Source organism: Dipteris shenzhenensis, chromosome 20 (assembly GCF_047967505.1).
Source record: "Dipteris shenzhenensis isolate YYH24624 ecotype China chromosome 20, Dip_SZ_1.0, whole genome shotgun sequence".
NCBI classification, from domain to species: Eukaryota; Viridiplantae; Streptophyta; class Polypodiopsida; order Gleicheniales; family Dipteridaceae; genus Dipteris; species Dipteris shenzhenensis.
The window spans coordinates 46,760,760-46,777,052 of NC_141615.1; the positions used below are offsets into that span (position 1 = coordinate 46,760,760).

A 16,293-nucleotide genomic window follows, 5' to 3' on the forward strand; every position below is an offset into this window, starting at 1 on the left:
ACAAGGACTTCTTTGGAACACACCTGATGCAAGAGGGAACTAGTAGCAACCTCACAGTGGATCTTTTCAGAGGCTCCCCTCACAACGAAGGGCTTCCCTTTGACAAGGAATCTCCACAAGGTTTGGCCAGGCTTGTTGGAGGGACTCATTTGGACTAGCCCTTCTAGGAGTGCGGGATGTCGATTGCTAGAGCAATTGCCGAAAGGCAAAAGCAATTCTACATGTATAGGCCACCACCTTAGTTGTTAGCCCCTATTGTAGAGAGTCCCTAGGTAGTCAATTGTTCTCCGAAAACAAGCTGGTTTCTTTATAACAACCAAGTTTGTTTTGGTTTATTTTCCCATGTTGAGCATTTTCAAATGGTTGATTTATATTGGTTGGCTTTTTCAAGCATTAATAGAATTCCCTTTTCTCTTGGGGATGGGGAGCATCAAATCTAATGTAACAAAGCACATCAAACATTTACAATTACCAATAGTCTCTTAGACACAACAAAAAGATTTAGTTTGAATGAGGTATCTCTATTATGAATTGTGATCTTATCCATTCCCCAACCATGGAGTCTAGATGCTTCTCCTAGCGATGGTCTTTCCAACAAGATTTGGTATGTTGTTGATCCTTTGGGAAGATCCAATATGGTGAATTATATGGCGAACCTAACACCAACACTTTTAGTTGGTACATTATTGATAATTCCTAAAGGCTTTATTTGGGTGTGATCAGCCAGTCATAATATGAATGTGTCCATCCTCATCAGTGGTAGCCCCCATTCCACAGAGTACATTTACTAGGATGTTCGTCCTACCCCATGATCCATTGTTGTAGGATAGCTTTATGCACGAGATGCCTAGATTTTTTCAATGAGATATCTCTATCTTTTTCTTGGTTGTGGTGAACCTTGTGTAGATTTAATCTATCCCTTAAAACTTTCCCACATTATAGGGTAGTCTTAGTAGGTTTCCAATTGGGATTGTGTTTAGGCAACTAATTAAGCTGGCTAATGTGGTGCCTTCCAATTGGGTATGTAGTACATGCAGATCCATCACCCTTTGAGTGACGATAGGTTCAATATTGGGGGCATTGATACCCCTATTGCCCTTGTGTTTTTTTTACCTCGAATTGTTCCTATTCTTATCTTACCCATTTCCTCAAGGTTTGATATCGAGATTTTTCTATTTTGCATTTGGGTAAACCTCTATTGCTTCACTTTGTTGTGGGACAAAATGACTGCTTATCCCTCAAGATCTTTGTTATTTCATCAAGAGAGAGCTTATTGAATAGCATGTATTTACATCATGGCTTGGAGAGCAGGATAGATTGGACACCATAACCTTGATGGTTGGGTGAGGGCAAGGTAATGAAGTAGGTAGAGGGGGAAGAGAAGGGGGAGGGGGAGGAAAATAAAAAGGGGATATGGAAAATAGAATGGGGAGGGGAGAAAGAGGGAGTAGAGGAAAATAAAGGGGGAAGTGGAAAAGAGAACCGGAAGGAGAAGAAAGTGGAACAGGGAGAGGAAGAAAGAGAAGGGGGGAGGGGGCAAGAGAAAGGGGGACGTGCAAAAGAGAATAGGGAGGGGGACATAAGGAGAAAGGGACAGGGGGAGGAGAGAACAAAATGAGAGGGAGGAAGAGGGAGGAGAATAACAGGGAGGGGGAAAGAGAGAAGTGTGAAGGGAAACTGATACGTTAAGTGGAGGTGGAAGCGGAAGAAGGAAAAGTAGGGGAGGAAAGGTGGAGGAAAAAGTCTAGTGGAATGGTGGAAGTTGAATGGTCGAGGAAAAAGAGGTGGTGTTGGAAAGGTGGAGGTATAATGGTGGAAGAAAAAGTGGAGGTGGAACGGTAGAAGAAAAAGTGGTGGTGGAATGGTGGAGGAAGAAAAGTGGCAAAGTACAAAGTGGTGGTGGAGGAAAGGTGATGTTGGGTGCGATTTTGGAGATCCGAAAAGAGGAGGTGTGCAAAAATGAATGGGGAAGAATTCGAGAGCAGGGGGAATGCTTTTGTAGGATATGGGGATTTTAGAGAGTTACCAATTTGTGATTAGTAGTTAGTTTGCTTTATGGAAGTCACCATGTTGGAGCATGCAATTAGGATAAAATTTTGGTAATTTAGCAGTGATCAAATGCATTTTCATACTCTTTTCCTTGAGTGATTTATCATTGTCGGTTTTCATAGGGCATTCTTTCTCATGCCTAGCAAGCATGTTATGTGCTTTCACTTAAGATGTTGCACTCCTTGCAGGGTTTCTATAATTTAAATATAGATGCACATATTGCTAATAGTGCACAAGCGAAGCTGTGGTATAGACTAGTGTCCACATTATGGCAAATAGGGAGCAATATCCTAACCCTAAACCTAATTCTATATAAGTTGTATTCCTTGATTTTTCAATAGAGTTGTACATTGTAGGCTTGTATATGATATACTCTCTCCCTCTTTTCTCTCCACTTTCTTATGGTATCAGAGCCTTTGAATAGGGTGCATACTCTTGTTGAATGTTGGAAGGCTGTGTATGTGGGCATTCCAAGGTGGTTTGCATTTCCACACTATCTTCACATGTTATAACAGGGCAAGTCCTCTCATTCTCATCTCGTAGAGGGCTTCCTCCCTTTGCGCTTGTCTCGAAAGTTATATGTTTTGGCTTATGGAGCTCTTGTTATGGCATTTTAAGTGATTTTGGAGTTTTGATAAGGTTTTGGTGAACTTAGTCTCCTTGGAAAGATTGATGAGAGAAATAAGTATGATGATCTCCTTATGACATGCATGAGTTAGTAGTATTAGAAATCCTATTGGCACTAGACATCAACAGTAGAAAGAACAATAAACCTAATGCTAATGTAGTCTTTGCCCTCTTTTGTCTGTGGTTACTTCTTGAGTTTGTTGAGAAGAGACACGATGGGGGTGTTATTGGGGCTCTTAAGTATGAGAAAGGGTACCGTGTAGCTTAGAGTGTTGTCATGCTTCAAAACTTGCCATACATTGATCTCGGTTTAGGAGAGTAGTAGTACTTTGAGTGGACTTTTAGGTCTACATTAGACCTTTAAGGCCTGCCATTGGCTGGAGATCTTGCACCACATTTTTTACGTGGGTAGAGGGAAAGGGAAATTGGTTTGGAGGAGAGGTTGTCCATTTGAGGGGTTGCCTTGACCTAGAGAGGATCGCTTTCCTTTAATATTGAAAATTGAATCTTAATATTAATTCTTAATAAGTTGGGAATTTTAAAGGTTTTACTATTAAAATTGTAGGTTATATAAGAGAAACTTGTAGGTTTAAAAACCTTCTATTTTGAATTCTAAGGGTAATTTTTGAAATTTTCCGTTCACTTGACATTAAACTCGTTTTTCTTGAAGACTGGCAATGTATGTCAAGGCAACGGAAACATGGGAATGCACAAAGGATTCTTTGTTTTTCACACGCACTCACCCACTTGCATACTCATGGTCCATGACGAGGGGCACGATTGCCCTGGACATATGGATGAGGGTAGTTGCTCGGGTGGGTTGCCGCTGCTCCTTGGCACAAAGAATGTTGAATCAATGACAAATGCAGATAGGTCGGGCACATGTGTGGCAAGCTGGACGTAATCGCATACGACAATCTAAAATGTGCTAGACGCTATCGGGGGTAGGGGGGGCAAATGTTCGTCATTGCCATTGGATACGGCCCTCGGGCCGACATGTGTGTGCGAGTGTAGTGAGTTTGCATCAGTGATAACGGCACGGAGGTGAGAGAGCTGAGAGGAAGACCAAGGAGCGAGTCCGTTAGGGTATGAACTTTGAAGATGAGAATGTTTGTGGAGTGAGGGAAGGGGTAGAGCGAATGGGGGGAGGACACGTGGAAAAAACAAAAGGAGGGGTGCCAGCTGGGCCGTCTTCTTACTCTTCTTGTTCGTCGTCGTTTTGGTCTTCTTCTTGTTTTTCATTTTTCTTCACTGTTTTCTTCAGAGCTCACTCTGCGTCTCGACCTTCCCCGGCGCTCTCAAATGGAACAGGTACTTCCTCCCCTTCTTCCTCTTCTTTCCCTTCCTTCCCTTCCCTTCTTTGCTTGCTACCTTTGCTCCTTTGTTTCTGCCTTTCACGACCTTTCTCCCCAACCCGCTCCTTAGCCCCCCCCCCCCGGCTCGTTTTTAGCTCTCTCCACATCTTCCCCCACCCTCATTACAGCTCAACTCCATCGCATTTTAGCTCCTTCTCCCGAGTTCATTTTAATGCCCTGTATCTTCCTGGCGTCACTCAAGGCAAAATGCGGTCGCTTCGCAGCAACTTGTAGGTAGCTAACGTCTATCTAGTTGTCATTTCCCGCTTCGAAGTACGGATTATCTTGGAGCTTCTCCGTTCCCCTTCCACTTGATCCCAATGCGCTTCCACATCCTCTGACAGCAATCTGGTTGCTTCTAATGCAATTTTGTTTGGTTTCGTAAACAGTACCAAAAAGTCGAGAAAATCGGGGAGGGGACGTACGGTGTTGTGTATAAAGCAAGAGACAAAGTGACTAATGAGACGATCGCTCTGAAGAAGATCCGTTTGGAGCAAGAGGATGAAGGAGTTCCCAGCACTGCTATACGTGAAATCTCTCTTCTCAAAGAAATGCAGCATGGTAACATTGTGAGGTGTGCTTATCTTGCAACTTTATGTCTGATTCCTTCGGTCGGTTCGTCTTTCTAAGCTGTTAAGCGTAGTTCGCCACGAACCTTTTCCATTTCCAATTTTCTATTTGACATCGGCGTCTTGCTCTTCTTTCAGTGCATAGTGCACCTATGATAATGGCATTTCGGTACAATTGTTGTTCTCATGTACATGGACACTCTGCTAGATGAGTCAGAGAAACCCCGAGTAAGAGCTTTGAAATGCTCTTACTAGAGTAGCACCTGATCCACGTTCTAACCATACATCAGTTTTTGCCGCTCACGTAAATGAGCTATAAGAAAGATGCTTTTGTGAAACCTGCGGTATTTCACTATTATTGTTGGTTCCCGGTGATGCGGTCGCCGGTGATGGAGCACCATCTATAGTTATTACCTACAATGCGAAACTTACGGTCCTCTTGACTGTTGATTACATTCAGCAGAGGCTTGCTTCCATATGATACCATTGGGTTGTCATCCTAAGTCTGTACTTTCAGCGTGTTTCCTCTGGTTCCTATAAGTCATATTGCGTTAATAGGATTGACTTAAGATCTGCTTTTAATTCAGGAGGATCCTTGTATGGGCTCTGGTTGAGGTTTCAGAGTAAGTCTCGTATTGGTAGTTTTCTTAGCGTTAAGCCGTTCACGTATTTACGAGTACATGTTTTGACAATGGGCAGTTCCTCCTTGAACGGACCTTGGCATTGATCTGAAAAGTAATTGGATTGGTGTTCCGTTTTGTGCGCATTTCTGGCTGCTTCACTTGTATACGATGGACAACCTATTCTTTAATGAATTTTGGCAACGATCGTGCATTGTATCCCTGGAGCCAAGTAATAGGGCTGCGTGGAATTACAGTAACTGAGTTAGGGTCTGTTTCTCCAGCCTATTTGCGGTTTACGTAATTGAGTTCTGCAATATTCGGAGTGAGTGAACCGAGGCATGATCCTGAGTCTACCGTAGGCCTTCTTCGATGGCTGGTCTGGTCTTTTTTTTTTTTGGGGATTTTTATCTCTCATCAATGTCTTTTCTCTTGAAATTCAATTTTCATGCAGGCTGCAAGACGTTGTGCACAGTGAAAAGAGGTTGTACCTCGTCTTTGAATATCTTGACTTGGACTTGAAGAAGCACATGGACACTTGCCCTGAGCTTGCCAAGGACCCTCGTTTAATCAAAGTATGGTGAGCTCCATTGCCCTTTTGCTTTTGATTAATAGGCATTATCCCGATGGTTTTGGTTTTAGGAATACGCTAAGTACCATGCTTTTTGAAGGATGATGCTTGATGATAATTGTTTTCTCTTTAACGAAAAGATCCTCCTTAGCAAGTAGAGAAAATATAATTCAGAAAATCCCAGGTGTATCTCGGCTCAATGAGCCACAACATAAGCGGGAGAATATGATACCATTCTTGGGTTGCACGAATGTCAGCCATGAGGTCAGAGCAACCTGATGATAATTTGAAGAATTTGAAGCTTTGGATAGATGAAAGGAATTGAACACGGTTCTCAACGGGCTAAAGGTGGTTCCCGTGTGATGGACCCAATTTTAGTGATCTATGTAGGCATGTATTTCCAAACCTAGCTGTTACAGCCAAGTGATAGTGATCATTAAGGAATTCTAATATTTTTAATATACAAGGAGCGTAGCAGTATGTCATGGCTTGTATGAACTCCCTTCATGTCAGCCAGTGAGGCTGAATGCCTTGTTGTAGGAAGAGTCTCTAGGAAGAATGTGATAACATTCCCATTCCTGGTGATGGCATCATTAAGTTCATTGTGATGCAAGCTCTTAAGTAATTGTGGTAGGTTTTTATTCCATGATAAGCCTAATGATTAATGTACATTCTCTAAAATCTCTCTCTGGATTAAATCTGGTATGATGATTCCAATGAAAGTAACTCGGGGTTTTATCCTGTCAGAGCTCCTTGGTGTATATATGCCTTCCGTTGACAAGAAATCTAATATAATGCAAATAATTGTGAAACAGAGATGTAAAGCTAACGTGTGCAACTTGCGGCCTGCTTCTATGCAATAATTCTTTCTATTCCTATGAGTGGTGCTATCGCTATTCTAGCTTTTTGCTTGCTTTAAACTGTTCGTCTAGGAGAGAGTAAAGTGCAAAATGCTCTGTCCTCACAAGCAATCTTAGGTTAGACTAAGAGAAAATGGACTACTATTGATTAGTGATGTTCATCTTTGTCTTGACTGAGTCTGCCCTTTATAGCAGAGACTCGACAAATACTCAGTGCAAATGCTTTGTTTAAATGAATTTGCATGGATTTGGGTGTGCGGATATGTGTATAAAGGGCAATTGTCTATACAATGGCTTAGACCCAGTCTTGGTTACTCGTGATGTCGGTGGCCCTCATACAGGTGTTGGTGCCACTTTTAAAAGATATGTACAATTTGAAAAGTTTCTTAATCATAAACATGGTAATGGAGCTTTGTCCCACCAACTTGTTTCAAAAGCTACCACTCCATGCTCCTGCCATAAAATGGCTCCCAATCCTCTGCCTGGCATTTGCCTCTACAATGAATGGTCTGGTAAAAAAATGAATATTTTAACATTTGGAGCCTTTGTTAAAGCAAGTTTCAGATCTTATATGCTGTTCTGTGGATTACCTGTTCTTCACGAGATTTGTGAGGGTTGTCCTTTTGGCAAGGTGACTTATGAATCTCCAGTAGAATGAGGCAATTGAAAAAATCCCATCAACCGATGCTATGCTGCTGTGCTATTCTTGCATGCATGTCACTTTTGGGGTCCACTCTGATGCCGTGATGGTCAGCACATTGTCCCAAGATATTCCACCTCATCTGCTATAAAACTGCATTTACCGGCCTTATAATAAAGCTGATGTGACTAAGCATCTGCTTGCATTGCATTAGTTGTTCCTTCTTGCTCTTGGTGTAAATGAGACGGTCATCAAACACAAATTGGAATAGAAGTGGCGCAATATCGTGTTCATGAATGACAGGAAAGTAGTGGTGCATTAGTCGATGCAATGGGCATTGCCTTGAACTCATCCAAGCCTCTTTCCATGCAAAGGGTTGTCATTATTCATCACCTCGTTGATTCTCATCTGCTAGCAATTGATCTCAAATCTATCTACTTAATAACTGAGCACACTTGAGTTTCATGCAACAAGTCATCAGTCTTGGGGGATTGGAAACCTGTTTCTGATAGAGGCCTCTCTGAAATCTTTGTAATCTCTGCACACAAGGATATTTCAACAAGGGTACTGGTTAAGCAAATGGGAGATGTGCTATGAAAGATGAAATTTTTCTGAAAGAAATCCCTTTACCGCACATACATATGCAAAATCCAGGACTGGTTGTTGTATGTCAGCATCGCCACAAGGCGGACATGGACTTTATGCAGTATGTATATGAAACATTTTTTGAGAGCTTTCGCCATTTAATTTTGTGCATTTTAGGTACCCTAACACCTGTAATATCACCATTTTGCCTTTTCGTGGGAATGGGAGTGCCATGGCAAGTAAATCCACACAAAAATCCCCTGAAGCTTTCATCCGATTACATTTGAGCACCATAAGGGCCACCATAACGGCTAGTCCCATGCCCAAGGTGAACAGTGCTCCTATAATTGAGTATCATGTGAGTGCCACTTATTATGTGCTCTCCATTTGCAACTTTGACTTCTCAAGTCACTGTCTTTGCAAGTTTTAAAGTTTGCAAAATCTTTGTGTTGATGAAACTCTGGATGCAATCGCTGTCCATTAACATGTAAACGGTCTTGCCAACACATGGAAATATTTAAAACAGCTTACTTTGCATCTCCATATTGCTGTCAGTGGCAATCAACAGAATTCTTTCTTCTTGCTGTAGGTGGCAAGGGCCCTACAAAGTCAATCCCCCATTTATTGAATGCAGCAAGGGGAAATGAGGGGTGAAGAAGATTATGGTTTAGCTTCCTCCTTCCAAAGAATTGGCATACCTCACAAGTTTTGCAGAACTCCTTCCAATAGTAACCACTGTTTAGGATCTTCTTTGCTGTGTAGTCAGCAGCAAAATGTCCACTGCAAACGCCATCATGATTGTGCTTCATGATTTCCTGGCCTTCCTTCAACGAGACAGCTCTGCAAAGTACACCATCACGTCTCTTATGGTACAAAACTCCTCCTAGCAGGAAGTTCTTACTTTCTTGGTGAAGCTTCTTCCTTTCAGCTGAAGTGGGTCCTGGTGGGTAAGAGAAATGAGGATAACACCCTTATCCTGATTTATAAGGGTGTTCCTCAGCATTCTTTGGTGTGTGAATTGGCACAGCACCATGATACTTAATTAATCCAACAGAAGCTCCGTGTGAATTGGCAGTAGGTTGCAAAGTAATCGTCTTACACTATTCAATCTTAATGGTGTCAGTTGCAAAAGCACCATCTTGAGTTCTGCTACATGGGTATAAAGGGAAGGCGGGATTGTCCATGTTTCTGCATGAAAGTACAAAACATGATTTTGAGTACAAGGATCTATTTATCTCTGAACTATTCTTTGTCTCTCTCACAAAAGACTATTCTCTTACATCTGAAGTCCCACAATGACCCATCATCTGCTCTCTTTTCTTTCAAAATATTTCCTCAGTTATCCTTTTTCTTTCTGAAAAGCTTACTCTCTTTCGTCTCACAGATCTTCTCCTCACTCAACGGTTGATTGAAACCTCTCTTTTTTTCTCTTTTCTTCAAAAACTTATAAGAGCATTTTACAACCTTCAAAATGCAATCTCTCTCTCTCTCTCTCTCTCTCTCTCTCTTCATAGCTCAGAATGGAGAGCTTGTTGAGCAAAAATGGTTATCAAAAGTCTCTCTCACACACATAGGACGTTGAATAATACATAAGTTGAGCTCCAAAAGTCCAAACAAGGGACTTCTTTGGTCAATGTGCAGGGGACATCACCCCCTACAGCATGTTGAAATGAAGCATACAAACTTGAAGTCCAAGCATACAACATGGATAATTGCAAAGGCTGGCAACCTCCAAATAGCTGTGGACAAGAACAATGTCAGTGATCTAGGCCCAGATACTGACAAAGAGAAAGAAGTCACCTAAGTCTATAGTAATGCACAAGGATAACAAAAAATTTGAAAATTTGCAAATCCTATGTATCAAAAGGATACTACAGATTTGGGAGAAGGAAATGCACCAAGCCCATACCCAGACAAAGTCACGGAATTTGATAATGGAAAATTTACATCTCAGAACCGTAATGATATCTTTGGAGAAGATGAAACCAGTACGTCAAGTATAGAAGACCAAAGTCTATCAACAAAAATAGACGACATCTCAAGATTTGCCCTGCATCCAGGGTGCTACTTGTCTCCTCATGAGGTACATTAACAATATCAGGGGCCATGAACTCCTCATCATAACGCAGCAGCTCTATTATGATTATAAGTTGGATGTCTTAGTTTTTCTCATTTGCCATGCATCCCTTTGCTCATCAATTGTTTCTTACCACATTAGAGCATAATTTTGACCTCCCCTTACTGTCCATGATGGCCCTTGAAAGCTTTTATATTTCTGTTTTTGGTACAGCATTGCGTTTTGTGCAAAACTTTGCATACCGCTTTATATGGTTGTTTAAGGCATTTTGCTCATTTAGCATTTTACTCATTTAGTTGTCCTCCACACCTTTTGAAGGTATTTTCTGCCCTTTCTTCCTCCATTGCCACGTGCTTCATCTTGCTTGAGGTTGCCAGATTGATGGAGAGGCATGTCAACCGGTGGCTCTCATGTCAGACATTTATTGTGCTTGATTGCACCACATGGTTTCCAAAGCTGCATCCCGGATCAGAAGCATAAGATCATACACGGGGAGAAGTGATTGCCAGACGGTGTCATGAAGTTTGGCGTGCATCCCAAGCTTGAGAGGTAGACGGTGACCCAAAAATGTCGTCAATGGGGTGGCCGTTGGCTTGAGGTACATGGTATTGTTTCTTGGTAAAGCTTGGAAAACTCTAGCACGTGGGATCTGGATCTCAAAAGAGCTTTTGGTGTTGCTCATAAAAGTCCCCATGCATCATGGTGTCATGTTGGCCTCTTCACATGTATATTGCATCATCGGCTTAGAAGGCTCCTCATGTTGATGCATGGGCTGCTTGCCCCTACCCAGGGTGAGCTGACCATTTGTCCAATCTGACCAAACTTGTTGGAGAGTTTGTACCTGAGCTTTGGACATGCTGAAAGACATAGTAGAGTAGGCATCCATGAATTGAGCCTGAATGTTTGCAGGAGTGGACGAGCATGCACAATTGCACCCCTAGCAAATGCTCCCATTGTGATAGCCATTGATTAACCTCCAATTAATCATTATTCAAAGCAGTCAATCAACTCATGTGCTGCCCAAGGTGCATGTTTTAATGCCACGGTGTTGTTACAAGACCAAGAATGTAGATGTGACATGGTACTCGTTGGACGAGTCTCCAATGTGGCCGTTCCATGGATACTCACAAGGCGTGAAAGAAAAGAAAAATAGACACATTTAAAAAAATGACGGATAAAGTGCAAGCATCTGACACCTATATGCACATGGTATCCAAACTCTGAAAAATTAAAGAAGAAGGCGTGCTCAAATGGTGGTTTAATAGGTACCACATGTTTTGCCGGTCAAGCTCAATGGTGGACTTGCAATTAGCTATGGAGAATGAGACAAAAAGTCGGGGGTTGGTCCTCACCTCTAAGACCAACAAGATGCAATCGACCAGCCTCTCATATGGGTGAATTACTGATGAAGAGTAATCTTCCAAGATAATTCCCCTGTTTGCTGTCAGATCTAGTTAGTGTTGCAAGTCAATCTTTTTGAAAAAATGAGGTCTTTGGTCGTTAGAGTGTAGTTGTCAAGCTGCATGTTTAGATTGTATGCCGAGTATGCTTTAGGGGTGGAGTGGCGAGAGCTGAAGGTACATAGGCCTAGTTCGGGCTCTAATACTAGTGTAGACATGGGGACTAGTTATCGAGGAGAAAGGGATACGATAGTGGACTGAGAGAAAGCTTTCGAAAGATTGAAAGGTCTACAAGACTGAAAAAACTACATACAATGAGTTGAATGGGTGGTGCCTCTAGGCGGGCATCCACACCCAAGACAAGTAACACATAAATATAAAACACGAGCCCATGGATAGGATAGAAGCTGTGGTGGGGCATCATTGTGGTGGTCCTTTGCATGCTGGCGGTGAAGTCACGTCCACAAGAGGCTCCAATGATGTATGGGGCTGTGGTGGCATAAAACCCATGATAGTGTTGACGACAGTCAGTATGCGTGCTCCGCTGTGGTCTCCTGGCTGTGGCCTTGCGTTGGACAAGTGCCACTGTTACACCCGTCGGCTGTGCCTCTAGATCCCTGAGCTGGATCTATGTATTGACACCTTGACGAGCTTGTCATGTCTCTTGCTCAGGGCCTTGGCTATACCATCTCCGTGGCCCTGCTAGTCCGTGCTATCTGACTGGAAATGCTCAGTGATCACTCTCTGAGTGGAATCTAGTTGAGCACCCTGATTTCGTTTGTGCCCTGAGCAGTTGGTCTCAGTGTCCTAGGACCTCATGAATGAAGCATCGCCAGATGTCCCGATCAAGGTGAGACAAGTGGCTGGAGAGGGTTCTGAAACCATCCTTGAAGAGACAATGGTGAAGGCCTCTGATCTCATAGGACACAAGGCATTTGAAAGCAAAATGCTCCTCTGACTCAAACTCCTCTAGATCACATAGAGTGCAAATGCGGCCCTCTCTATGTATGCCCTCTAAGCCCATCAGTCTCAATGCGTAGCTGGTGCGAGGAAACACGAAACTGCCGATTGAAATCCTAGGGGAGGGGATCCGTGTTTAGCTTGGTGGATCGATGAAGCTTCCCTCTGATATCTGTAAGCATTGGTCTCTAGAAAAGTTGAGCTTTATAGGAAGCTCACTAGAGGCTATATATATTGTGTAGCTGTATGCGTTCCTCCTGGATAACGTGGTTAGCCTTGTGGTCACTGGTAAGTGAGCTGAGCAGAAGGGCCTCAAGGCTATATTGAAAGGGGGTCAAATCTGTCCATATGGAGTCCCAGGCTCTCAAGCCATCTGCGTCTACGGGCATACCAACATCTCTGATCCTCAGTTGCTAATGTCATGGATGAGGATAAGCCATGGTAACCTTCATTGGATTGAGGTCGAGGAACCATAATCTGTGACTTGGTAGAGGTATGTGATTACCTGGAATGTTGCATCAAGCTGTAGTGGGAGTGCCCCAAACTCAGCCAGAATGATATGGTGTGGGACTGACGACTTATTGTGGATCATCCCTGACAATATGTGTGTGTGTGTGTGTATGAGAGAGAGAGAGAGAGAGAGAGAGAGAGAGAGAGAGAATTAATTATTCTTCACGGATGTTTGACTGTAGAGTAGGTGGAGCCATTCCTCCCCAGGTATAAGTTCTTGTCTCCCCTTGTGCCAGTGGCCTTTCTCACATCTCAAGTGTTTGGCCCTGTCTGTATGGAAGCCATTGCTCTCTATGTCCACATGGGTACTGGTTCAAGCAAACTTGGTTGTGATTGGAGCCTTGTTCAACAAAGAAGTATAATATCCCAAGGTGTCAACTCCCATATCTCTGCGACCTGGCCAAATTGATGAAGGGACGGCCTATCTTAAGTACCCAAGCAGTCGTCATCCTCATTCTCCACTTGACTTTCAGCTCCCTTGAGGAGAGTGGGAGGACCATGTGTGGGATTCTGTGATTCTGAAGTTCATGCCTGCAAATCAACTCGCCTACTTAAAAGGGTTCTTCTTGGCTAGAATATTTTCACAATTTTAGGAGTCACGCCTTGGAAAGATAAGGGCTAATTGTTTTGGATGGTGACGAGTGCAAATGTTTGTTCTTGACTTCTGGATAGTTTACTTGAAATATGCTGCTCAAGCAATGCTTATATATTTTGTCTTAAAAACTATAGGATTTGCTCTGACTCTTGAGTTTGTTGTCGACAGACATATCTCTACCAGATCCTGCGAGGCATTGCATACTGCCATTCTCACAGGGTTCTTCACCGAGATTTAAAGCCTCAAAACCTGCTCATAGACCGACGCACCAATGCGTTGAAGCTTGCGGACTTTGGACTGGCAAGGGCTTTTGGCATACCAGTCAGGACATTCACACATGAGGTCTCCATGTGATGTCCTCAAAATTTTTTTTTTGGGTTGTCTTCAGTTGATCTTGTAATGAAAGCACAGCTTTGGATTGGCAAATTTTTCCTCTTTTTTAGGCTCTGGTATTCTGGTACGATTCTGCTGAATGGAGGAAGATGCCTTGTTTGAGCCCTTGTTGTGGAGGAAGTAACATTTGCTGATGGGGTACGCAGGTGGTGACGCTGTGGTACCGTGCACCAGAGATTTTACTGGGTTCTCGTCATTATTCGACTCCTGTGGATGTTTGGTCAGTAGGGTGCATTTTTGCAGAGATGGTAAACCAGCGCCCGCTTTTTCCAGGCGACTCGGAAATTGATGAGCTTTTTAAAATATTCAGGTAAACCTTGCAATTCTTATGAGGATTTTTTCCCAGTAACCCTATTAATGAAATAGCTTGTATGCATTTTAACAAGCTAGGACAGCTTTTTTCCCTTGTAAGAAAACTGCCTGCCTGCTGCTTTATTTTTCCTGATGATTAAGTAATCATTATGCTTCTTGCCAAATCGGGAATCTATGTGCAGGGTATTAGGGACTCCAAATGAGGAAACATGGCCGGGTGTTACTTCACTCCCTGACTTCAAAAGTGCATTTCCAAAATGGCCCGCAAAGGTTGTTATTCTGCCTTTATGAATGTGTAGTCTGCCTTCTAACGTTTACCTTTAAACACAGGTCAGTGGAAAGTTGTCTTTAGCATGCCTTATGATTGAAGACTACAACCATCTGAAGTCTAGGATTCCAAGCTTTTCTTTCTGTTTTTTCTCATTATTTGTAAGAAAGGTTGGTCTTTGACATATTGAGTTTGTCTCAGTCCAAGGGCTTCTTGATCATTGTGATTAGACGAGTGCTGACGAGTCAAAACACCTTTTTTGAATCCACATCATTGCCACTCTCTCTTTACTATGTGACAATGAATTTGAACTCTTTCCATAAGGAGTCCCCGTAGTGGCTGTGGATAATCATCTTTGTCCAAACGGATCCAATGCCTTGTCATAACTCAGGTGCAACATGCCATAAACGTGTGCTGCCTTTGACTTTGTTCTCTGAACAGGATCTCGCGACCTTGGTTCCTGGACTAGATCCTTACGGGATTGACCTACTCTCAGTAAGTTGTCTTATCCTTTAGAGTACATCAGATGTACATTGGCACTTGCCATAACGGTTCGTTTTTAGAAATCGTGTCATTTAGACTCTTCCTGTCGTTTTGATGCTTTCGGGTTCTTCCACTCTAAATTGCTAATTCACATTTATTTTATGAACGACCCCTATTCTGTTACTGCTTTTCAGAAAATGCTGTGCCTAGATCCCAGCCGTCGTATCACAGCTCGGAGTGCATTGGGGCATGAATATTTTAAAGACCTTGGTTTAGTTCCATGACCTCAATGAATCTCATATTGTATTATATTGTTTCGCTATAATGTAGCATATTTTTGTATACCTTCACAAATGCAAGGTTTGCTTACAGATGGGGATATTATGGAGCTTGCAACTGTAGTGTTCTTTATTTTTGAGCCTGTTCTTTTGAGTGTGAGGTTTATACTCCTCCTAAAGGGCTTTGCAGGGGAGAAAATGCTTCCTGGAAAACTAATGAAAAGTAAATCTCCATTGTCTAAGCGATAATGGTATGTTGGGCAACTGCCATTCCTTTTTATGTGATCTGGGTAAAGTGATCCAGCAGTCCTGTTTCTCTGTATAGACCACTACTGGCAATTGTTTAAGATTTCCCCCAGAACGGTGTAAGCGAATCAAGGTTTCTTTTTTCTATATGATCTATTCATCTATTCTTACGACGGTAGTGTATAGAAAATCCTACATCATTTTAAGAAAAGAATGCAGAAGCTCTGTTTTACAAAGTTTTGGGACATAGGTGTTTTGTCATTTTTGAATCGTTCTTATGAACATAGATAGTGTTCACAGATCTTTGAGTATGTATGAATCCTCTCGCGCACCGCTCTACTAACTATCGATCTACTCCATAAAAGCTAAAAATGGCAGTGTCGTCGAGCACATCATGTGCTCACTAGTTTTTCTACTTTCAATTTCAAAGAATGTTCTTATTTTGATATATTATTGGGATTATTAGTTCAATGTGGCTTCTCCGAGGTGAAATTAGACCAAGTTCTACTAGACTACTTTATAAAGCTAAGAATGCCATAGCATTGGTAAATAAATGGCTCAAGGGTTTCCTATATACAATTCTAATTGCAACTATTAATCCGATATTGAGATGGTTAGAGCCCTTCACAATTTATTGGTAGGTTCTCACCATAGGAGCTTCCTCAAGTTTGTGTCACATGTGTATTAGTTGGGCTACTACATGTATTAAGGTTTTCACTATAGTAGATTCCATTCATGTGTCATTTGTGCATTTGAATGAAAATACTTGAAGCCTAATACAATCGGATGACAAAGGAAATCCAATGTTGCTCTCATAATCAGAAGGAAAAACAAGTGCATATCAATCTTAGTGGAAGATATATGATGATGGCGTCAACTCTATCCACATCTTTTG

General features: G+C 42.3%; 1 protein-coding gene across 1 annotated transcript; it reads left to right on the top strand.

The window, feature by feature from the left end:
* The first annotated feature begins 3,903 nt into the window (after positions 1-3,903).
* Positions 3,904-15,545, top strand: LOC147889752 (cell division control protein 2 homolog A). The gene is made up of 8 exons (XM_087391173.1): positions 3,904-3,987; positions 4,421-4,605; positions 5,675-5,795; positions 13,587-13,760; positions 13,958-14,121; positions 14,306-14,393; positions 14,833-14,886; positions 15,069-15,545. Exons 1-8 carry the CDS (start codon positions 3,979-3,981, stop codon positions 15,156-15,158), a joined length of 885 nt encoding a protein of 294 aa, XP_087247299.1. The 5' UTR covers positions 3,904-3,978; the 3' UTR covers positions 15,159-15,545.
* The last annotated feature ends 748 nt before the right edge of the window (positions 15,546-16,293 follow it).